This window comes from Nelumbo lutea, chromosome 7 (genome assembly GCF_056320005.1).
Source record: "Nelumbo lutea isolate HS-2025 chromosome 7, American lotus-T2T, whole genome shotgun sequence".
Taxonomy (NCBI): domain Eukaryota; kingdom Viridiplantae; phylum Streptophyta; class Magnoliopsida; order Proteales; family Nelumbonaceae; genus Nelumbo; species Nelumbo lutea.
In genome coordinates this window covers 51,575,112-51,599,626 of record NC_142690.1, presented here as the reverse complement: position 1 = coordinate 51,599,626, position 24,515 = coordinate 51,575,112, and the positions used below count along the sequence as shown (strand labels likewise).

Sequence of the window (24,515 nt, the reverse complement as noted above, 5' to 3'; positions counted from 1 at the left end):
ACTATGACAGGTTGTATCCCTTTGATTCAAAAACTGCCCATATCTCTCCAATTCAGCCCTCATTGCAGCTACTGCAACAAACTCTAGAGAAGTTGTAGTAGGTGGTCCTGATAAATCACTAGTCATTGCCATATTCACATTTCCCTTCTTGTTTCTGAGTCAGCTCGATATAAGGTGTGGGTATAGCTTCCAGGAGGTATCTCTGGTATGTTTAGGTTTCTTACAATAGTCGCAGATCAAATCCTTCTTGTCCTCGTTCCTCGATTCATTTCCACCCTTATTCCCACTCAGCTTAGGCTTCACTGTACTAACCATAGCTGACTACTCAAGGCCTAGGTTCCTCATCATCACGTTCTTTCTGATTTTGGTGTTAAACCCTAGACCAGCTATAAGGGATTGCAAATCCACCAAAAAATCCAAAAATTGGGCTTACCTAAAGTCCTCGATCAGCCCTTTACCTCATCATGAAGTCGGCCGATCTAGGGCTGCATGATGGAGCAGCTCAAAAAGTCTCTAAACTTGCTCTGGTACCAAGTAAATAAGTTTGGAAGATCTGTTTTGATATAAAAACTGTGAAAGAAAGAAGAAAAGAAAGAGAAGAGCAGGTTTATGTAGAGAAAGAAAGAGGAGAGGGCCTGAAGAGAGTGGAAGAAGCCAAAATTAGGTTTGGCCTTCCCTTTCATTAGCTTATATACTCACAAATAAAAATAGAGTACAAAGACAAGTATGCCCTTAGTAAGTCGGCTACTTGTAAGAACGGAATAAACACTCTTAACTTAAAATATAAACTAATGGCCTTGGGCCCAATAACTCCCTAACTATTCTATGTAAATAAAAACAAGTGATATCAGCCCAAAACTCAACATGGAACAAGGGGAAATGTTGCAATATGCAAGTATTTTGGGATGCAAAGTGTCACAATGGCCCATGAAATATTTGGGATTACCTTTGGAAGATAATTCAAAAAAGAGTAGTTTTTGGGACCCTGTGGTAGAAAGATTTGATAAGAGACTTGCTGCTTGGAAGAAGAATTATTTGTCCCTAGGAGCAAAGATTACAATAATAAGAGCCACCTTGGCCTATCTGCCTGTGTATTTTATGTTCGTCTCCAAGATGCCGGTGAATGTTAGTAGGAAATTGGAGAAAATGATGAGGGACTTCTTGTGGGAACCAGGGGAGAATAAAAAGGATCATAGGGTGAACTGGGAAATAGTGAGTAAAGGTAAGAGGTTTGGAGGCTTAGGTTTAGGTAACTTACAGAAGAGGAATGAGGCTTTATTAAGGAAGTGGCTTTGGAGACTACCTGGAGAAAAGGATAAGCTTTGGGCTAAAATGGCGGTAGGAATTCATGAGCTTGTGGCTGATGGCTGAGATGATGGATTATTGACTGAAGCAACTAGAGAATCCACTTGGAAGGCCATTTATGCTGCCCTTCCTTCCTGCCTGCCTTTTGTCAGGTATGACCTTTGTTCGGGTAACCTCATTAAATTTTGGGAACAGGTGTGGGTGGGAGATATCTCTTCGAAAGATAAATTCCCCTCTATTTTTGCCATGTCAAGATATAAAAACAAACCAATGTCATCTTTCTTGCTTCCTTCCAACTCTTTGAGGGGTGTTGAATGAGATTTGCGTATGAGAAGGGGGGTCAGGGACTCAGAATTGAATGTTGCCATAAATAATAAATTTGCTTCATATCCTCGATGGAGTTTACTTGGACGTCTCAAAACCTGATAGTCGTATCTGGACTCTGCCTCCATCTAGTGTCTACTCTTCTGCCTCATTTTTCAAGGCTATTACTAATCTGTCTAACTCTACAGGGCCACCTTTTCCTGTTAAGGAGGTGTGGGGTAATTCAATTCCTCCACAGTCTCTCCACTACCAGCTTTGAATGGGGTCAGCTCTCTTATATTCATGTCCTTTGCCTTTTGTATTCCATCCATGACAGCTAACACCTCAGCCCTTAATGAATCTCCTTCTCCAATTGGGCCCGAGAATAGGCCAACAGTTCTGCCTTCATTATCTCCAATTGGAGGGGTGTTTAGAGATAATGAAGGCAGAACTGTTGGCCTATTCTCGGGCCCAATTGGAGAAGGAGATTCATTAAGGGCTGAGGTGTTAGCTGTCATGCACGGAATACAAAAGGCAAAGGACATGAATATAAGAGAGCTGATTATAGAGGGGGATTCAAAGCTGATAGTGGAGAGACTGCAGAAGGAAGAAAAAGGTTTTTGGATTTTAACAATGAAAAGAAAAGGTTCAAGTGCTTGACACAAAATATGGAGGTGAAGTTTAATTGGGTAAAAAGAATGGCAAATGGGTTTGCTTATGTGTTAGCAAAGCAAGGAATGGGAAGGAGTAATCTGTTCTGGGCTCAATTGTAATAGCTAAATTATAATATGGAGAGTTAAGGAAGTTTATCTCTCCTGCTCTTGTATTTCTTTTCATAATACTCCTAATGAAATCTTGTTATTGATCAAAAAAAAGGAATCAAATAAACAACTTACTATAGGAGAAGAATTCCTGCTATTATAATAAACAAGAGATATCACTCAGAAGAAAACCAATCCTGCTACTGTAGGTCCATGAAGTTTTTTTTTTCATTTTTATGAAAAGTGGCCCACGAAGTTCTCTTTTTAGAATTGGTTTGATATCATGGTTCAATCAATTAACAGCCCTGCACCCCACATATTCCTTACTGCACAACACAAAAAAGGAACAATAAAAATTATAGAAATTAATAAAGATAAAGAAATTATGACATACCATCTTGCAAGCAAATATACCCCCAAGAACAGAAATGTATGGAAGAAAAGGATCTGCTAGTAAGTAATCCCTGACCAACATTTGAGCCTGCACTTGGTAAGACTTGATAGCCATTACTGTCTCCTTAGGAACAGGCATTATAATACATTCCTTGATCCCATATGTCCAATAAACAAACTGATGAAAGAGAAGAATAGAGTTTCAAATCCACTGCTTTTTGTATGAACATAATTATTTAGATAATGCTAAAATTCAAGCAAAGAAGAATTGATCTCCATCTTAAGCTATGTAAAGATAGCATCACCTCATATTGGTGTTTTCCACACTAAACATATTACAACAACTGTCCTTTTGCTCTTGCAAGTCTTCTGCCTTCTCGTACCACTATATGTTCGATAGTATAGGGTCATGTGAAACATGTTATATCAAGTGTTACAACCTTAATGTGCTTTGTAGTCCTAAAACAATTTAGATCATTTCAATTTTGGATTGGGGGAGAAGGACCGAAGGATGTGTTTGGTATTGGGAGTTCAAATGGTTGAATGGGAATAACCAATCCACTAAAATTCATCAATCATTTTCTACTAACCTCTTGAAACCCATTCTTCTTAACAACTACAATAGGACCCATTCAATTAAACAAGCTTTCTTTTCCCTTTTATGTTTCCATCAAGGTTTTAAACATCCACCAAAAACCAAATTATTTCTACTGAAATATTTTCATTTTCAATTAAACTGGAACCTGCTCTGTTCAAACTTTGGTAACAGCATCAGAAAAGCAAATTGTTGTAGCATGATAACATTTCAACTTATGAAAATTAGGTAAAAGGAGAGGAAAAACAATAAGAAAAAGGGAAAGCATTACAAAAATTTAAAAAAAAAAGAAAAAAGAAAATCTTAATGTTTATGAGCCATTAATACATGTAATATTTGAGTCTTCAGAACTCCAGACATGTTTTAAATGAGATCCTGGAGCCCTCAGCAAACTTGAGGGTTCAAATAAATTAATTCAAATGGAGATGAATACAATTATTGATGGTCCTGCAAATATTGGCTTACACAGAAAGGGCTGTCCTCTATAATAAAATCTCCGTTCTCACACTTTCTTCTTCAGTTTTTTCTAAACTGTTTTGCTCCTTACTTACAGAATCTTATTAAGCAAGCACCTTCAGATCCTTGCAACCCTCACTTTTCCTATTTTTCAGAGCCATAAATAGGATCAATAACTCTCTCTCCCTCTCTACCTTCAAAGGAAACCCCCAGAAATTTGCTCACCTCCAGGATATGATCACACCAACTCAAATATGGTGTTACCATTAGCTCTTTTCACATCCTTCTGTTCTTCAACTTAATCCACCCATGATTTATGAGGGATTTCCAACAGTTGACCCTATTGTTGTTCCCCTAACACTGCTAACGGTATGACAGACAACACTTCTCCCTCAATCTCTTGGTGGGATTCTAACAGCACCAATAAATCTAAGCACTCTACACCTTTCTCCAACCTTTAACTCTTTTGCTCCTCCCTCTCCTGCCCGTAGAATGTCTCTCCTTCCACCTATTGAGCATATTCATTTTCCAGAATTTCTCTCTTCCACCAACTTGTTATTAATGGAGATACCCAATAGATTATCTAGGACTTCAAATGGATCAGATCGAATCAAATATACCCAGATCCAAACTTGATTCATTAACATACGGATTTGAGTCGAATTTTGGTTTGCAATTGGATATTAAAGAGCATTAAAAATTTAAAGAAAATTTTACCAAAGTAATATATTATTAACAAGATGAACTAAAAGCCCTTTCTATGTAAATAACATGAATCACTTTTTAGGTCATGGACTAATATTTTGCCTTTTATCAGAAATGGCAAACGGACAATTCGACAAACTGTTGGATGATAACAAGCTTAAAGGACCCAATTATGTTGACTGGTTCTGTAACCTTATGCTGGTGCTGACGTCCGAGAAGTTGGACAAGGTAGCCAAAAACCCTACACCGGAACGTCTGAGTGATAGGGTTTCCGAGGCCTGTAAAAAGGAATATCAAGAATGGGAGGAGAGAACTCTCTTGCCCGGTGTTATATTATAGCCTCCTTAGACAATCTGATACAAAGATAGTTCGATAAGATCGAAGTGTCCAAGGATATCATGGATAGTCTGAGGACCATGTATGAAGAGCATAATCGTACTACTCAACAAAAGGTCATAAAACTGTTTATGACCACACAGATGTCTGAGAACCAATAGGTTCAAGACCATTGTCTCAAGATGATGGGCTACATCAATGAACTGGAGGCTCTCGAGCCTGGGCTAGATGATGACACCAAAATTGATGCCACCTTAAACTCTTTGCCTCCCTCCTTCAATCAGTTTATCATGAATTACAACATGAATAAGCTAAAGGCTACCTTCAAGAACTCAGCAATACGTTGCAAAGGGCTGAAGAACTGATAAAGAAGGACAAACCAATAGCAATGCTTGTTGAACGTGGCAAATCAGGCAAGAAAAAAAGGAAAGCTAAGAAGAAGCCTCAGAAGAAAGCCAGTAAACCTAAAAAGCAGAAAAAGGATAAGACATCAGATGTCTGTCGTTTCTGCAAGAAAACCAACCACTGAAAGAGGAATTGTCCTCAATACCTAGAGACCAAGAAGCAAGGTAATTTCAAGTCTTTTGTCATAGAGACCAATTTGTTGGTCACTTCTGCATCCTAGTGTATTGACTCTGGGGCTTCTACTCATGCATGTAACACATTGCAAGGGTTCAAGATAAGCAGAAGGCTGAGTGAAGGAGAAGTGACACTTTACTTGGGGACTTTTGCAATAGTTGCAACTACAACCATAGAAACTGAAGAATTGTATTTCAGAGAAGGAACAATTACACTTAAAGATTGTCTTTATGTACCCAAAAGCTCTGTAGGTTACTTATTCTATGACTCAAAAGAGCAAAAGGTGTTTTGCAGTCGAAATGCCTACTTCTTGGAAGAAGATTACATCCTAGACAATCATCGTTAGGAAGTTGTTCTTCATGAGGAGAGCCCAAGGGTAACGGGAGATGTCCCACTGGCTCCAGATAATACCCAACTTAGAAGATCTACCCGGATTTCTAGGCCTCCAGTTCGTTATGGCTATGATCAAGAAAGTTACTTGATGGAAGCCACGATCAGTGAGGAAGATCTCCTGACTTATATGGAAGTTATGTTGGACATTGATTCCTTGAAGTGGGTAGATCCCATGAAAGCCGAGATGGACTCGATGGAGACCAACAACGTCTAGACTCTTATAGACTCACCCCCTTGGGTGAAAGCAATTGGTTGCAAATGGATTTAAAAGAAGAATAAGGGCTCTAATGGTAAGATTTAGACCTATAAAGTTTGTCTTGTAGCGAAAGGGTATACTTAGAAAGAGGGAACCAATTATGAGGAAACCTTTTCGCCAATGTCCATGCTTAAATCCATAAGAATCCTACTAGTTGTAGCAGCACACTATGACTATGAGATTTGACAAATGGATGTCAAAACCGTGTTCCTGAATGGAGCTCTTACTGAGGATATCTACATACAGAAACCGCAAGGTTACATTGTTGTAGGTCAAGAACACATGGTGTGTAAACTTAATTGATCCATTTATGAACTTAAGCAAGCTTCAAGGAGTTGAAACATCCAGTTTGACCCTATCGTCAAACAGTTTTACTTTGAGCAAAATCCGGATGAGCCTTGTGTTTACAGGAAAACAGTGGGAGATAAGGTTACATTCTTATTTCTGTATGTAGATGACATTTTACTCATTGGGAATGATGTAGGAATGTTAACTACGGTGACAGTGTGGCATTCGCAGCAATTCTCCATGAAAGATCTTGGAGAAACCTCCTATATCTTGGGATTTCGACTCTATAGATATAGATCAAAGAGGATAATAGGATTATCCAGTCTACTTACATTGACAAGATTGTCAAAAGATACAGCATGGAGAACTCCAAGGGATTTGTCCCTTTCAGACACAGAGTCACTGTCTCCAAGGATATGTCTCCCAAGACTCCCGAGAAGATTGAGGGCATGAGAGAGGTTCCCTATTCCTCAACCACAGGGAGCATCATGTATGCCATGTTGTAAACTCAGCCAAACATTGCTCAGGCAGTGAGTGTGGTAAGTAGATACCAGTCAAACCCAAGACAGGAGCACTAGGTAGCTGTGAAAAACATACTTAAATACTTCCGAATGACAAAAGAGTTTTGTCTGGTATTCGATAGTAGTTCACTATAAATCCTAGGGTATACCGATGCCGACTTCCAGTCAGACCCAGATGATAGAAAATCTACATCTGGTTACATCTTCACGATGGGGTCCTGTGTAGTAAGAAAAATAATCCACGACCCAAGCCAAGCACATTGCTATAAGTGACACTGCCTAATGGATGAAATTGTTCATTCTAGAATTTGGAATCCTACCATATCACCCATTCCACTATTGTGTGACAACATTGGATCTACGGGAGATTGTTGGTAGAGGGGACGTCGTGATTCAAAAGGTAACATCAGCAGAGAATGTGGCAGACCCACCCATTGACTAAGCCACTAACACAGAAAGTGTTTGAGAAACACGTGGGCAGTTTGGGACTGAGGCTTGTACCAGATTGGACCTAAGTGCAAGTGGGAGCTGTTAGACAGTGTATGCCCTTAGTTCCAATCAGATTGATGTACATTTGACATTTATTGTAAATGAATAAAAGTACACAATTAATTCATGTTATATCTGATATGTTTTTGTGTAATTACCCTTGAACTGGACACTTATGAGACTCGTGTTAGTTTAGAATGTTCACAGCCGCTGGATAGACCTTGGGAGGTTTATCCTACCAAGGCTGACACTAATGTGCTGCCAAGTCGGTTGGAGTAGCTTGTCTCAGCTGCCAGGGTGAGACCCAAAGCACATGTAGTGTGGGTTCATTTGAAACTCTGAACCAAACCATTTTCCAGTTATGCCCTGCACCTTGGAGACAGATAGGCAAAACTGGAAAGTTACACCTAACCCCTAGACTCGATTATGGTACTGCACTAGGTGTTAGATCGAGCTATCTTTGGTATGCCAATCAGTGAGATCCTTAGCGAGGCCAAAACCTAAGAATGTTGGGGCAATCTGAGAATTTATCTGAGTGGGTGATCATAATGACAGAATCAGCCCCTTTATAAAAATATATTTATATAGAGATATATATATTATGTTTTATGAAAAAGGTTTGCAAAAGGTTTTAATTCCCGAGATCCATCCTGAGCAGAGAGTGCGACACTGTACCTTGTAGCCGAAGGAGAGGTCCTCTCTTGCCGGACAGTGTAAGACCATTTAGGGCTTACATATCTGATGGGTTAATCTCACTTAAGTCCATAGTCCTTAGGACTTCATAAGGTGGTTGGACCCAAGGACCATTTAGTGTAAATGTTGGGCCTGCTAAGAGCCCATACCGATGGGCTCAAGGGTTCAATGTGTTCAGTAGTGAATTTGGCCAGGCCTTGTAACAGAGGCTAGGCTGAACCCATATGGCTTTTGTGGAGATCAATGTTAGGGTCCCACGCCATACAAAGAGAGCCAAGTTATCAGCAAATTAAAAGGGAAGTGAGTCTGATAGCTTAATGGGCCTAAAGCCCATTTCAAACTGGGTTAATGAAATTAAATAATATGGGTGAATCTGGTTTTAGATAAAGATATGGATCAACAAGAGGATAAGATAAGATAAGTCTTATCCACTTAAGAGTTCAGATCTAAATAAAGATTTGGATCAAAGAACTCTTTCCTAAGAGGATTAGGAAATTGATCCTGAAAGTTTATAAATAGAGGGTGAATTCCTTCTGTTAAACACTTTTGTTGAATCCAGTTCTTTTCTCTGTTCTTGCTACCCTACCCTGTTCGATCTCCAAAGTCTTGGACTGATCAAGATTAGATCTTGATTCTGATTTTTGCTAGAAAAAATCATATCTGAATTTGTGCTCACACTCCCTTGTGTGATCCTTGCTGAAGAATTGCTTTGCTAATCCTGCTTCATCCTAAGTTGTGTCATCTTCAGTGGAAGTAGGATTTGGTGACCTCTTTTGGCGTGAACACCTACGTTGGGAGCTACCTTTGTGAATTCCGTATCAGGTATATCCCTCCCTTAATTTTGGTTACAAATCTAGTCCGGTTTGTTTCAAGAACGAACCTTGAAAAATGTTATTTTTCTAAAATAGGGAATACAATTCTCAGAACGGAGAAAGAAAATTTTTGAAATTTCGCCCAGCCACCCTACATGGTTTTTTTTATTGGAAGCAGTAACTTCATTAAATAACTTTCCAGATTTAAGTACAGCTGTCAACCGCTAAGTAGGTGTTGAGCCCCAATTATCTTTCTTACAAAACTGCCCAGAACATACTCTCCCTCACAGTCCCTTGTTTAGCCAACATGTCGGCTAAACCATTAGCTGATCTCCTTGTCCATTTGAAGCATGCACCGATCTCCCTTGTTGTATTGTGGATTTCCCTTATGGGTTGTCTATAAATCCAGGCTCCCAACTTACCAGATTGCAGCCACTTGATCAACAATTTAGAGTCTCCCTCAATCTCAATTTGGTGTAACCCCAACTGTTTTGCATATCTTACACCTTGAAGCAAGGCCATCACCTCCGCTCTCAATGAGTCCCCCACTCCTATTGGTCCTGAAAACAAAGCCACAATTCTGCCATTTTCATCTCTGAAAACTCCTCCTATACCTGAAGGGGTCGGGTTACCTCTTGAACTCCCATCAAAATTCACTTTCACTCTTTGTTGTGTTGGTGGGGACCAAAATTCTTGCACAATAGGTTTCATGGAAGTTGTAGAAGCCACCACTTCCCAATTCTTGTAAATGTCTTCAGCTGAGAAGTCTTTAAACAAATCCAAAGTTTTCAACCAATGAATAGTCATAATAATTATCCTTTCTACAATTGCCTCCTTGGACTTCTCCACGCCTTTAAAGATTTTATCATTCCTTTCTTCCCAAACTAACCATAAGATAACTACTCTTGTAGCTCTCCACATTAATCTTCCATGCCTCTTCGGTTGCCTGAAAAAGCTTGGGTCAAAAAGGCTTGCCACATCTGGGGGAGGTGTCCACCTACAACCAAAGATAGAAGAGAACCAAGTCCAAATAAAGCATACAAATGGACAAGAAATCAATAGGTATTTGATCGTCTAACCAAATCCCAAGCAGAGGCTACAAACATGGGGTGATAGGCAAACATTTGGCCTTTTTCTTTACAACAAATCTAGAGTATTGACTTTTTGGATAACCACCTCTTAACAAAAAGCCTGAACTTTTGGGGGTACAGGCTAACACCAAATCTCCTTTGAAGGAAAGCTCCTTACAAGGTTTGATGATTGAACGAGGATACCAAAAAAGAAAGAGCAAGTGAACACACCAAAAGGGGAAGGTTTCCAAATTCTACTGTCCACACAAGATTGATCCAGGCAAGTTGACCCTAAAAGTTTAATTAATTCATCCACCATCGTCATTTCTGACTCCCTTAGGCCTCTCCTCAAACCCAAGTCCCAAGAGTTATCAGTAAAGACCGAAGAGATCACTTTTCTTTTATTTTCAAAGAGTGAATAAATAAAAGGGAACCTTTCATTCAAGGGAGTGTCTCCAACCCAAGCATCTTCCCAAAATAAGACCTTATTTCCTGCACAAGCATCAAATTTGACATAAGGAAGGAATGAAGGTAAAATACCATGAATAGCTTTTCAGGGAGAGCACCGGGAAGCCCCTGGGTCGACTCCTGCATCCCAACCATTGTCTACCAATCCATGAATGCTAATAATCACTCTATGCCAAGGTCTATCCTGTTCCAAAGGCAATCTCCATAACCATTTCCCCAATAATGTTGTATTTCTTAGCCTAAGATTTCCTATTCCTAGCCCCCCTTCATCTCTACTTCTAGAAACCACCTCCCACTTCACTAGGTGGTCTCTTTTGGTGTCTCCTGGTTCCCAAAGGAAGTTCCTCATGATCTTCTCTAGCTGCTTTGCTACTTTCACCGGTATCCTAAAGGTAGATAGGAAATACACTGGTAAGTTAGCCAGCGTCGACTTTATCAAAATTACCCTACCTCCCAAAGAAATGTAACTTCTCTTCCAATTAGCAAGTCTCTTTGTAAATCTCTCAATCACTGGGTACCAGAAACCATCCATATTAGGATTTCCTCCCAAAGGTGGTCCTAGATACTGTAATGGCCAATCTCCTATCTCATACCCCAATTTTCCAGCTAATCGAATCACCTCTCCACTCCCTAAGTTTACTCCTGCCACACAACTCTTGCCCCAATTGATCTTTAGGTTAGAGATCCTCTCAAATTTATGGACTATCCTTTTTAGGTTCATGAGTTCTTCAGATTTCCCTTCACAAAACATAATAATGTCATCTGCAAATTGTAAATGTGTAACCACCACTTCATCCCTTCCAACTCTCCAGCCTCTAATCATATTGTTGGCATCTTCCCTTATGATCAACTCACTCAACACATCAGTTACCAGAGTAAATAGGAAGGGAGATAAAGGATCTCTTTGTCTTAGGCCCCCTTTTGGCAGGAAAAAAATCTCTTGCTACTCCATTTACCAGAATTGAAAAATGACATGAAGTAATGCAGCCCTTCACCCATTTACACCATCTCTCTCCGAAACCCCTACGCTTAAGAATCTCCACTAGAAACTCCCAATCCACCATATCATAAGCTTTCTCTAAATCCAATTTGCACACCAGTCCCTTTTGTTTTTTCCTTCTTCTAACCTCTACACATTCATTGGCAATGAGGATTTGATCAATTATTTGTCTCCCAAACACAAAAGCCCCTTGGTTTGGAGAAATCATCGAGGGAAGAACATATTTTATTCTTAGGGCTAAAACCTTAGAAATGATTTTGTACATGCTACCTATCAAACTTCTGGGCCTAAAATCCTTCGGTTGAAGTGCATCCACTTTCTTTGGTATCAAAGCGATGAAGGTTGCATTTGCACTTGAGTTAAATTTGCCCCTCTAATGGAACTCATCAAACACCTCCATCAAGTCACCCTTAATTATTTCCCAACAATCTTGATAGAAAACCATCGTAAAACCATCAGGTCCTAGGGCTTTAGATCTCACCATCGAGAAAACTGCATTTTTACTTCCTGAACCTCAAACTTCCTTTCCAAGGAGTCCAACAGCTCTCCGTTCTCAACCCTCCAATCCAGGTCCTCTAAGTTTTCTCCAGACCTCCTTGGACTCTCATAGAGAGTTTTGAAATGATTCACAAAGGCTTGGGCTATGTCTTCATCTCACGTCAATACTTGTTCATTCCATTCCAATTTCAACACTGAATTTTTCCTCTTTCTCCCATTTTCCAACATATGGAAAAAACTGGTATTGTCATCCCCTTCCCTAATCCATTGACATCTAGATTTTTGTCTCTAAGTAACCTCTTCTTTTTTTAGGATGTCTTTCAACTCCTTCTTCAAACCCCATCTCTCTCTCCTCTCTTCTGAACTCAAACTCTCTCAGCTTCCTCACCATCTATATGATGGATCTCCCTTCCCTTCACTCAACTTTGGCACCTCTTCTTGTGTTTTGTTGTTGACCTCCTGCTCCATGATGTGAGCCACTTGTTTCTTCTTAGGAGCCATAATCCAAAGAAGGATCAAACTTGTACTCTGAAACCTAATGGCGTAATTCAGAAAACACATCACGTCCAGAGAAGCATCAAAGAAAAAAGAACCAAAGCCGAAAAAACATGAAGAAGAACAATTCTTCACTAAATAATTAAGTAAAAACCAATAGAACTGCCTAGCTTTGGTCTACCTACCCTTTGTATAAACTTCTTTACACCCTTATGGCTCCTACAAGAAAGTTTCCTAATCTAATTGAACATTCCTTGTTAGAATCCTACTAAATATCTTCAGAAAAGAAAGTCCTAATTGAAGACAAATTCGGAAATCCTGCTGTAACACTATCTTGATAAATTCAAATCAAGATAGATAGATCCAAAAGTTCTGCAATGATGCTATCTTTTTAAATACAATCTGAGCTAGGTCATCAAAAGACAACCTAGTAAATGTTTACTCAGTGGGCTGATTCCCATACTACATCAGATCCTTCTTCCCATCCATCTGAAGTAGCTGAAACAATACGTTTCCTAATTTCTTTGCCACCCTGTCACAGTTCACTGTTATCAAAGGAAACCAGAACTTCACTTCATAGCAACTTCTTCTTCCCTCTCGTTCCCTAGTTGCCACTCCATACCAGAAACAAATAACCTTTGAGGTTAGGAGTAATAGATGTTCTTGAAATGATCAATCAAAATTTCAGCAATCAACTCCTGATATGAGATCTCCTAATCATTAACAACTAACTTTGAAATGTAGTTCTTGTTTATGGTGTTAGTTACCTGATAGAAGAATCTAGTATTACCACTCCCTTCTTTTATCCACTAACAACGAGATTTTTGCCTCCATCAAATCTCTTGCCTTCTTAATAATTCATCCAGCTTCCTTTTTAAGTCCTGTCTTGACACCCTATCTTCCTCCCCCATCTCACCCTCAACCTCCTTTAAATCCAGCTCCCCAATTTTATTTAAGATTTTCTCTTTTTCTTCTCCGATTAGTCCAAAAATCTCTTTGTTCCAAGCCTTTAATTCCTCCTTCACTTTCTACAGCTTTTTTGGAAATTTTGAAACCCTCACACCCCCACCCCATCACTGTTTAATGTCCTCAATGAATTGAGAGTGAGAAAACCACACTCTCCAGCACCAAATATACTATTAGACAAAACTCTTCATTTGCTCATTCATCAATTGCTCAAATGAGCACATACATGGAGTATTTATAGAGAAAAAACAATAGATCTTATCATCTTATAACATCTACGAAATATTTGAGTTTCCTAGACAGAAAGAACTAAAAAACCCATTCAAAATATCTTGAAGATTCGAAGTAAATTGTGAGGATACAACAATTATTCAGCATATATTTTGAAACCAATTAAAGATTACATTGGGGGAATCAAATCCAAATCATGTGGGGTCCACATATTGATGGCTAACTGATCAGGCTTTCTGGAATGGGTTTAACTTGGTGGTTCTTGGGCTTATTCAATTTAGATTTATTGTTGAACATTTTAAGCACATTAGGTTCATGTGGATTTTCAAAACCTGATTTCTGGCCCATTGTGACATCCAAATGAAGGCCCATATAGACCAACAAAAAAAGTATAAGTTTTATTTCCTTTTCTTAGACTTTGGTCCAACATCATTAAATCTTATTGGATTTTAGGATTTCATTTGAATTTGATCAACCATTAGGGGTAGATGAGTAAAATCTAAATATTGAATTTGAATCGTCAAATCAAACCAAGCTTTTTAGTCTATAGAGCTTTCTTTTTTTTTCTCTCCCTCTTCTTAATGGGTTGATGTACAAAATCTCTTTGTACTTAACTGTTTATAGTTTTTTCTTTGATACTTAAAACAATAGAATACCTTACCTTTTTCAAAAAAAATAAAAAAGAAAAAAGAAAAAACATTTTGAGGACCCATTCCTTCTTTCCCCAAAATATTAAACACTTTTTATGCATAAAATATTAAACATTGTTATAGCACAATAAGAACAAAACCCCTATCAGGAAGTTCAAAGCCCTAGATGAGCACCCTGATTAGCCCACAACCAAAGCTAAGCTAAAGAACATGAAACCAACTGAATGGCTGTTTACTTGGTAAATTCTCTGGCTGGTTGTAATGGAGAGACTTGGGATCAAGCTGTCACCAAGGGTGGGGGGTTATGGGTTTTGAGGAAAGGCTACCCCTCATTGTGGAGCCCCATGAAGGATCCAAATCTTAACTTTTATTTAGAAGTATGCAACATGCATAATTCTGGTCCTTGAAAATTTTCCAAGTCATACAATTATCAAAAAAAAAATTCCAAGTCATACTCTTAAATTTGAGATCTATCAGTGCATATCCATTCAGAAAAAGAAAAAAAAAATATTTTTTTATGAAACTTTATGTAAAATGTCAACTCATTTTTGACAAACTCCCCTGGAACAGGACCAAATCTAATGTGGCAAAACAGAAAAATCAAAAAAAAAATAAAATCAAATGCACAATCTAAGGAAAAGATAAAGAAGATGATTCACAGACAATCATTTATCCCTCATATCAAATACTCCAAATTATCAAATGGAAGGATAAGCCACTAATATAGAAACTTGTGTAGCATATGGGCCCAATCTACCAAGCTGAGGAGACAAGAAACACAAGTTGAGAGAAGTATACTTTCTTTTGTTTTGGTTACGTATAGCTAAAGGAGCAGAAAAACCTAGTTAGATGTTTCATTACATTCAGTTGCTTCATTAGAATAGCTGATTCTTTTTGCAGTACTTGATGCCTGAAGTTCCAGTTCACTTGTTAAGTAAAACCATCAACAAGAAAGAGCGAAGTAGATCATCAAGATGGCAATAGTATCAAACAATTACTTAATAAAGTTTCACCATAAAAAGGGCAGCCCAGTGCACAAGGCTCCCACCAATTTGGGTTTGCTAAAATATTCAGAATCAAGGAAATATAACAAAAACAATGCGACAAAATCAACATTTAAACAAGGTAACTCAAAAAGGATGAACCATCCCCAAGTCTTCTCTGTGAAAAAGTAATGTATGTATTAGTGGATTCAAATTAACATATACGGATTGCAATAGACATAAAGAAATAAGGCTAATCTTTCTTAATAATTCCTGTATTTTGGGTGATGAGAGAATTGTCGAAGGATCTAAATTATAAATCCCACCATGTGAAACAGGTATGCCGAGCCATTGTGTGATTATTTCCCAATCGAATAAATAACTTTAGGTGATAAAATCCCAATGAAAAAGAAATATAGCAAATAAACCAACCATGCAGAAATCTCAGGCAGCTTATGCAACCAAATTCGAGTAATGCAACATAATCCAACTTTTCAGCACAAAATCACTACATTTCTAATCAAAACCAGGAATATTCCCCGGGGGTTCGTTAAGAAAATCCAAAAATTCAAACATGGGAGTGGTAGAGAGAGAGAACAATACCTGTAAAACCAAAATACAGAATAAGCAAAAGCAGAGACGATTTAAGCACTATACAGAAAGACAATAATGTGGAATAGGCAAAACAAAGAGAGATTAAGCAGCACCCCAGAAAGTCAGAGAGAGAGAGAGAGAGAAGGAGAAAATACATGTAAAACCAAAATGCAGAATAAGCAAAAGCAGAGACGATTTAAGCACTATCCAGAAAGACAATAATGGTGAATAAGCAAAACACAGAGAGATTATGCAGCACCCCAGAAAGTCAAAGAGAGAGAGAGAGAGAGAGAGAGAGAGAACAATACCTATAAAACCAAAGTGCAGAATAAGCAAAAGCAAGAACGATTTAAGCACTATCGAGAAAGACAATAATGGGGAATAAGCAAAACAAAGAGAGATTAAGCAGCACCCGAGAAAGTGTATGTGAGAGAGAGAGAGAGAGAATAAGCAAAAAAGAGAGAGATTCAACAATACTCAGAAACAATATTGGAGAATACGCAAAGGTACTCACAACCGATTGAGAAAATTACCTCTACTCCGAAGAAATTCCCAAACAACCGATGAAAACCAAAGAGCTCAATAACAGAAGGAAGAAAAGAACCAACAACAGCTCAGACGAAAAGGAAGTTCAGATTTGAGACTACAATGATAGAAACCCAACTTGAGAGAAAAGGCAACAATCCATATCATGAAAATTCGTGATGTTGGATCAATCCGTTCGAATCTTAAACCAAAAGCAATATTAAGTATTATATTTTATAAAATAAATAGTGGAACCAAAAAATAGGAAAAAATAAAATAAATTAAAAAGTAGAACAGACTGGATGGAACTCTGGAAGATAACGTGCTACCTTGGATTATCGAATTCGGTTGCTCAACTTGGTTGGTTTGTTTGTTTCATAACGATTGCTGTTCATCCTATCCATTGTAGAGAATCTTAGATTTTGAGGGGAAAAATAAAAAATAAATAAATAAAGAAAACAATAAAAAATAAAACAGTAATGATAGATTGACAACCAGGTCCACTAAATTGCAGACCACTTTCATCACGTAATACTACGTGGCAATGAGAGCTCAGAACCTCTTTCACCGGTTTCTCTAATTCCTTTTTTATTTCAATATTTAAAATTAGAATTTATAATAAAAAAGGAAGAAAACAGTTGCGATTTTCTTATTCTCTCCCCCGATTCATACTGCAACAACGGAAAGAAACGATGGAATATTGATAGAAACCGATGAGGAATTTCCAGATTCCCACGCTATAAGTTCCAAAACGAACAAATCAATTTCAAAGCATTCAAACGGATAACAGATTATAAACATCTGCAAGGGATAAATGATCCCAATAAATAAAAGCTGGCGTAAATAACAGAGAGAATAACAATAACAAAAAAAAAGAGGTAAGAACCTGTAAGAAAACACACATTTTCCGCTGCATTACCTTGGTTTCTCTGGTAATTGGATGCAGGAATTGAGAACTCCATCCCCTTCAACTTCAAATTCATCAGACCTGACTTCTCGTTATCTCTTCCATAAGTCTTTTGTTGATTTGACGCCTCCCACTGTAATTAGACGAAATCTTTATCTCACAGCAGTAATTATTTTCCCTAAATTTAAATCTAAAATATATATAAAGAAATAAGAAATAAACCATTAAAAATTAAAACCAGTACCAGTCACCGGTTTACCGCTTCCTCTGGCAACTTGGTTGGTTCATTGATCCCATCACGAGTTCGTCTGCAGTTCTACTCGTAAATCGTAATATAAACGCCGGAGCGTTCACGTGGGGCAACTTTTCAAAATGACGTGGTCGATTATGATTGCTTTCTGTCGTCTTGGAACCGACCCCACCGGGAAAGATGCCGCCTCGATGCCACCAGCTCCAGCGCTCCTCCATCCAGAAGATCGTGTGATCCGTACAATATTATTCTAAGCGGCGCACCATCCAATCACATCTAAGGCCTTTCACCAAAACAGAAAACTTGCGCAAAAAAGCCATCAAAGCTATCGGAGGACGAATGTGGGCACATTTCCCTTTCCCAATTTGCAAAAGTGAAAAAGACAAAGAAAGCCAGCCATTGATGCTGATTGATAAAATCGAAGTACGAGGGTAATTTTGTCTTTTGATATAATACAAAGGGGTAAAGCCTGGGCCAATCGAGATTTGCCATGTCATCCTGGCATATTGGCCACGTGTTACCTGTGTCGTCCCAGTTCCGACAATGATCACTCGGCAATTTTGGTAGGTGGTTTGAACTTTCATCATGTTTCTCGTCAGACCCAGAAATTACAAATCCATGCACTGTTTTTTCCTCTGGAAGGACGATCTCTGACTAGGGTGAAGATTAAAAGAAGGACAGCAGATCCACATGGGGACGGTGATGTTACATAGCTAATTCTTTTGTGATGAACGACTATATCATTCCAATAGCCAGGAAATTGTTACAAAGGAGTCAAAACATAAATGAAGTATATAACGGGCCCATAGGAAGACTGGGAATTTTTTGAATCATGAGGGAGCCATGGCTCCATTGGGTCCCCTTTGCCTCTGGCCCTAGAGGTCATGCCAAAAAGAGAAAAGGAGATTATTGACCTACCAATTAGTGGGAAGGCACGTGCATAACTTAACAACGGTTATTAAATTTGATTTTTGTGGCACGCATTAAAATGTAAGGCAAGTATTTGCTTTACGATAGTATAAATACTTAGTGCTATGCACATGTACAAATAACTAATAATCATATATCATATGATTTATGGTGCGTAGAATTAACTTTTATGATTATGCATCAAATCAAAGGCGTACTAGTGTAAGGTACAAATAAGTATTAACAATATATGATTTATGGTATTTTAATTTAGCTTATGATCTATATTAAACCCTTGGATTTCACATGCTATTTAAACCCAAGGCTAAGTTGGGCCAGGTTATGTTGGTTGAGGTTAACTGTAACACAACACGAGTTGTTGAACACCCCTCCTCCCCCTCCAACCCACCCTAAAATTTTGGGTTGGGTTCGGGTTGGTCACAAGTTAGCTATATTTTTGCCAAATGTAAGTTGAAGTTAATTCAATATTAACATTAGGGTTAAATACTTTAAACTACTACTTAGGTTGCCCCCCCACTATAGGCCCATTTATATTTATCCCCCTTCCCCCAATCCACCCCCCTTGTGAAAATTTCCTGGCTCCACCCTTGTTGTAGTCCTATAATATCCTATGTCAAATGGTACAACTAACCAGCCCAATCCTCTAAATTAAGTTTGGTTTATATAACCCACTTGCTTTGAAAGCTCATGAGAGAATGTATGGTGGAATACTAACATCTGAGTCTATAGTCCTATCATATCCTATGTCAAAAGGTGCAACTAACTATTCCAATCCTCTGAATTAAGAATCTAATTTGGTGTATATAACCCACTTAAATTGAAGGTTCGTGAGAGAATGTACACTGCCATACTAATATCCGAGCCTACAATCATGCCCTATGTCAAATAGTTCAACTAAACCAGCCTAATCCTCTAAAAAGAACTCCCAAGAATTTGGCTATTGCTATAGATAACTATACTATCCAAGTATAGTCTAGCTAAACCATCTAAGTGTTGCATTTATCTCCACGGAATCCATCCAATATGTGTCAAAATAGATATTAGGTTACTATAAAAAAATGTAAGGATTACCTTGATTTTAAGATGATGAGCCTTCGTTAGAGTTTTGCATTTCCTCCTAATAATTTTTAAGCCAATGCCTTTGATTGGAATTTTTCTCTAGTGATTTGATCATTGAATCTACCATGTTTATGGTTACGGCATGTTCGTGAAGGATCATTAATAGGTATAAAAATATAACCCAAGCAAGTGCATTAGTTATCAAGTAGTATAAAATATTGTTCCCATGGGGATTTAACAAAATAAGTATTAGAACCACAATCTTCCCTAATTATCTGTACAACCGAAATTCAAATTTTAGCAAGAACTATTGAGAATAAAAATTAGCATAAGAAAATAAAAGCGAAATCGATCACTAATCGAATCTACAATGGATGGAATCGCTAAGGCTTTTGGCCACCTAACCAATGCAATGAATATTTATGGGTTTGCTTTACCAAGATTATTTGTCATTCTCATAAGTTGAGGTCTTTTCAATTTTTATTTAATATTCTCTCTCAAGATATATTAAACCTACGCCCATCAGGTAGCCCTTCAATCTCTCGAGTAGAACTCTCAATATGGGAGTGCATTAAGTCCAAGAAGACCATGAAATTCAAATGAATCATGTATATATATCTCTATATACCATTCAATTTACACTATGAATTATTCAGTCGATTATGTGAATTCCCTTCTCGATTCATTCACATAACTTAAATCAATTAAGAGGTGGTCAAGCTCTTAATTGCATTAAGCACAATAATTCATAGACTATATGAAAATCACAATCTTAGATAAATCATAAAGATAAAAATATATTCATTAACATAATTAGGCTTTCCTCAACCCTAGCAAGAAACAATCAATTCATAATAGAATAATTAAAGCAAACAAAGGGAAAGAAATAACTCTTGAATTCGCTCATGATGCTAAGATCTCCCCCTCTTGTCGCCACCTTCTTCTTGAAAGTTTCTTAAATTCTTGAACCTTTCTTGACTGATTGCTCATTGCTTCTTAATTCAATCCCCAAGATTTAGTGATTGTGTGATACCTAAAGCTAGCCCGCCCCTCCTTTATATAGCTTAAAGGGGAGGGGGTAGTCTCCTACTTCCTCTTGAAGTTGATTTTTACAATAATAGAAAGTCTTATCCTAATTTTAATTTTATCTTTTTATCTAATGAACTAAATTCTCTTATCTCTCTAAGATTACATCAAGAATTTAGATCTTGAATGACTCTTCTCAGTTTCTTGTTCCTGGATTCGTATTAGACCTCCTCTGCGAATTGGGCTTCAGTTAGGCTTTTCTGCAAATTGGGCTTCAGCTGCGGATTGGGCATTCCTACGAATTTTCCCCGACTTTGGGACCGGATTTGACTTCGATGTAGGCCAAATCTGCGAAATCCCAAAACATGAAAGTTGTGGCTTTTTCTCTTATCTTTCCAGTGGATCTCAGCCCATTCAGAGTTCGGATATGCGAGTTAGACCCAAATTACTGAACGATGTCGAAACTGTGAAAAATCATTTGATTTGTCTTTCTTTGCTCCTGATGCCTTCTTTCATGCCCTGAATAGAAATATGAGTCCAATTAGATGCCAATTTGGTATAAAAGACATAATAATTGGGGATAAAAATATGATAAATTCTACTCTCATCAATTGTACTTTGTTATGCATTGTGCTACATGATGCATACTTTGAAATAAATGTAGTAAGTGAAGGGATGGGAATCCTATTCCGTGATTTTGAAAAACAACATTAGTTAAGGTTCGTTCTTGAAACAAACCAGACCAAATCTAAAACCAAGATTAGGGATAGGGTAGTACATGATACAAAATCAATGTAAAACTCCCAACGTAGGTGTTCACACCCAAAGAGGTTACCAAATCCGCCTTCACTGAAAATGACACAGTGAATGTTCAGGCAAGATCAACAAGAAGGGTTCTTTAGCAAGAATCGTGTAGGGCTGTGTGAGCACGACTTCAGATTGTTTCTTCACCAAGAAACAATATCAATAACAATTCTTGGTCAATCCAAGAGGTGGAGATCAAACTAGGCAGAGCAGCAAGGGCAGAGGAAGAAAAAGATTGAAGAGAAAAAGTGATCTCTTTGTAGAATTCGCCCCCTTTATTTATAACCTTCTCTGGATCAGGTTCCTAATCCAATTAAGAATGAGTTCTGGATTCTCAAGTTGGATAAGACTTATCTTATCCAATTGATAATCCTAATCAGTAAACCTAAATTCACCTATTTAATTAAATCACTTAAGCCTAGTTCAAAATGAGCCTTACGCCCATTAAGTCATAGTGCTCACTTTACCCTTTAAATGCTGGTTAGTTTGGCTCTCTTTGTATGGCGTGGGACCCTACGATTGATCTATACATCTGCCACATGTGTTCAGCCCAGCCTTTGTTATAAGGCCTGACCAAATTCACTACAGAACACAGTAAACCCCTGAGTCCATTAGTATGGGCTCTTAATGGGCCCAACATTTACACTAAATGGTCATTGGATCCAACCACCTTATGAAGGCCCAAGGACTATGGGCAGATGCAAGATTAGCCCATCAGTTATAACTCTTAATGGTCTTACATTTAACCTCTCAGCCCATAATAATTAAACACTGCCCGACAAGAGAGGACCTCTCCCTCGGCTGCAAAGTACAGTGTTGCGCTCTCTACTCACATGGATCCCGGGAATTAAAAACTTTTTGCAAACATTTTGTAAAATCATAATATATATGTATAATTCTATATAAATATATTTTGCAAAAACAAATCTCAACAAATTTGAAATCAACTACCGGTAGTTTAAGTTTCCATCAAAGAGAATGCATTCCCCGATCATTCACTTTGTCTGACAAATGAGCTGATCTTGTCACTATGATCACCCACCCAGGAGAATTCTCAAACTGCCCCAACATACCCAGGTTTTGATCCGACTAAAGATCTCACTGATTGGCATATCAAAGACAGTCCAATCCGACATCTAGTGTAGTACAATAATCGAGTCTAGGGGTTAGGTGTAATTTTCCAATTTTGCCCATCTGTCTCCAAGGTCCAAGGCATAGCTAAAAAACGGTCTAGTTCAGGGTTTCAAGAAAACCCACACTAAATGTGCTTTGGATCTTACCCTGGTAGTATGAGACCAGCCACCCCAACCTTCTTGGTAGCACATTAGTGTCAGCCTTGGCAAGATAGACCTCCCTAAGTCTATCCAATGACTATGAAAATTCTAAACTAACACGAGTCTCATTAGTGTTCAGTTTAAGGGTACTACACAAAAATACACCAATATAACAAAACTCAAATATGCACTTTATTCATTTTCAATAAATGCACCAATGCATCAATTTGATTGGATCTAAGGGCATACACTGTCTAACATAAAAATTAACAAGGATGTTGGTTTTATATACAACATTGATAGCGATCAAATTTCTTACCTTGATATTATTGATGACTCATGTAGATTATGCAACATACCTATAGGTACAATAAAATACAAGATTCTTGGTAGGGAGTTGGAAGAAAAGATAGGAGAGTTAACATGTGAAAATGATATGTTAGTAATGCTTGCATGCCATGGTGAATTAAGAGAGATTATACTATATGTTGAATTTTAAAGAGTAAATAAGTGTTAGTGTTGTTGATGATAGGCCCTACAATAGCAACATATATACCATAGATGATGATAAAGAGGTTGTTGCAATTCAAGTGGATGATGAAGAAGATGTTGCAAATCAAGGGGATATTGAAGAGGGTGCTGATGACTTAGATCAAGGTCAAGCAATTCATGATGCTGATTTTGATGTATATGATATAAACTGGGATGATATAGATGGAGTTAATTTAGGTGGAGACAATGAAGATGGAGATGGTGAGGGAAGGGAGGAGTATGAAGATGATGAACACTAATGATATCTCCTCCATCTGTTTTGGATTTATCTATGTATAATTGCTTTCATTTTAGTGAATAGGTTTGTTTTTTTATATATATAACTTTGTTGCATTAATTATATGAATGTGGCACCTTCTTTATTCTAGTATCCTTATTTATTTCTATGTGTTATGTGTGACTTTGCAAATATGTGGATTTACAAAATCAAACTTAACAATGACTAGTAATATCCCCATCCATAACCATAATATGTAATTTTATCTACAACAGTCATGTTTTGCTAGACTAAAGAATTATTTGTGCATATAAATACTTGGATGCGTGGCTAAAGATAGAACCTACTAGGGACTAGGTTAATCCATAAAGAAGGTTCATAAATTATGGATTTAGATGAGTCCTTTTAGCCAACATTTCACTACATCCCCATCCAAGATAGTATATATCTATAGACTAAATAGTTTAAATATGCCAGTACTATTGGCATGAAAATTTCAATTGACCAAAGATATTGGCCTAAGAGGTTCATTAGGTAAGGCCCAATATAAGATTGAATTAAAAGGAACTAGTGGAGCCACTACAAAAAGTAACAAAAATATGGGCCTAAACAAGGTGCTTAATAGAACCCAAAGTGAAGCCCTAGGTTCATGATGGTCCCACTAACATGATGCAAGGAGGTATTAGGTACAACCCAACACAAATATTTATTAAAATAAATAATAGACTTGAGCCTTCAACCACTTGATTTTAAAATGCATCAACTATATACAGTGAGGTAATGCCAATTTATATTACTAATTGACAATTTGGTAAAATCATAATAATATAAGATTGAATTAAAAGGAACTAGTGTAGCCACTACAAAAAGTAATGAAAATATGGGCCTAAACAAGGTGCTTAATAGAACCCAAAGTGAAGCCCTAGGTTCATGATGGTCCCACTAACACGATGCAAGGAGGTATTAGGTACAACCCAACACAAATATTTATTAAAATAAATAATAGACTTGAGCCTTCAACCACTTGATTTTAAAATGTATCAATTATATACAGTGAGGTAATGCCAATTTATATTACTAATTGACAATCCGGTAAAATCATAATAATATAAGATTGAATTAAAAGGAAAT

General features: G+C 37.7%; 1 protein-coding gene across 9 annotated transcripts in view; it reads right to left on the bottom strand.

Annotated features, from left to right (window-relative positions):
- The window catches only part of LOC148846370 (uncharacterized), a 40,577-nt gene extending 22,675 nt beyond the window's left edge, over positions 1–17,902 (bottom strand). For 2 of the 9 annotated variants that reach the window (XM_088954242.1, XM_088954249.1), the window contains exons 1-2: positions 16,695–16,833; positions 2,764–2,940 (exon numbers count right to left, since the gene is read on the bottom strand). In XM_088954242.1, the coding sequence (XP_088810368.1) occupies positions 2,764–2,901 (138 nt within the window). In that variant the 5' untranslated portion in view covers positions 2,902–2,940; positions 16,695–16,833. Of the gene's footprint in view, positions 1–2,763; positions 2,941–15,849; positions 15,886–16,148; positions 16,197–16,373; positions 16,568–16,694; positions 16,834–17,284; positions 17,424–17,516 lie in introns of those variants that run through there. The other 7 variants (XM_088954246.1, XM_088954243.1, XM_088954247.1 and 4 more) reach the window with 7 other exon arrangements.
- Positions 17,903–24,515: the final 6,613 nt, after the last annotated feature.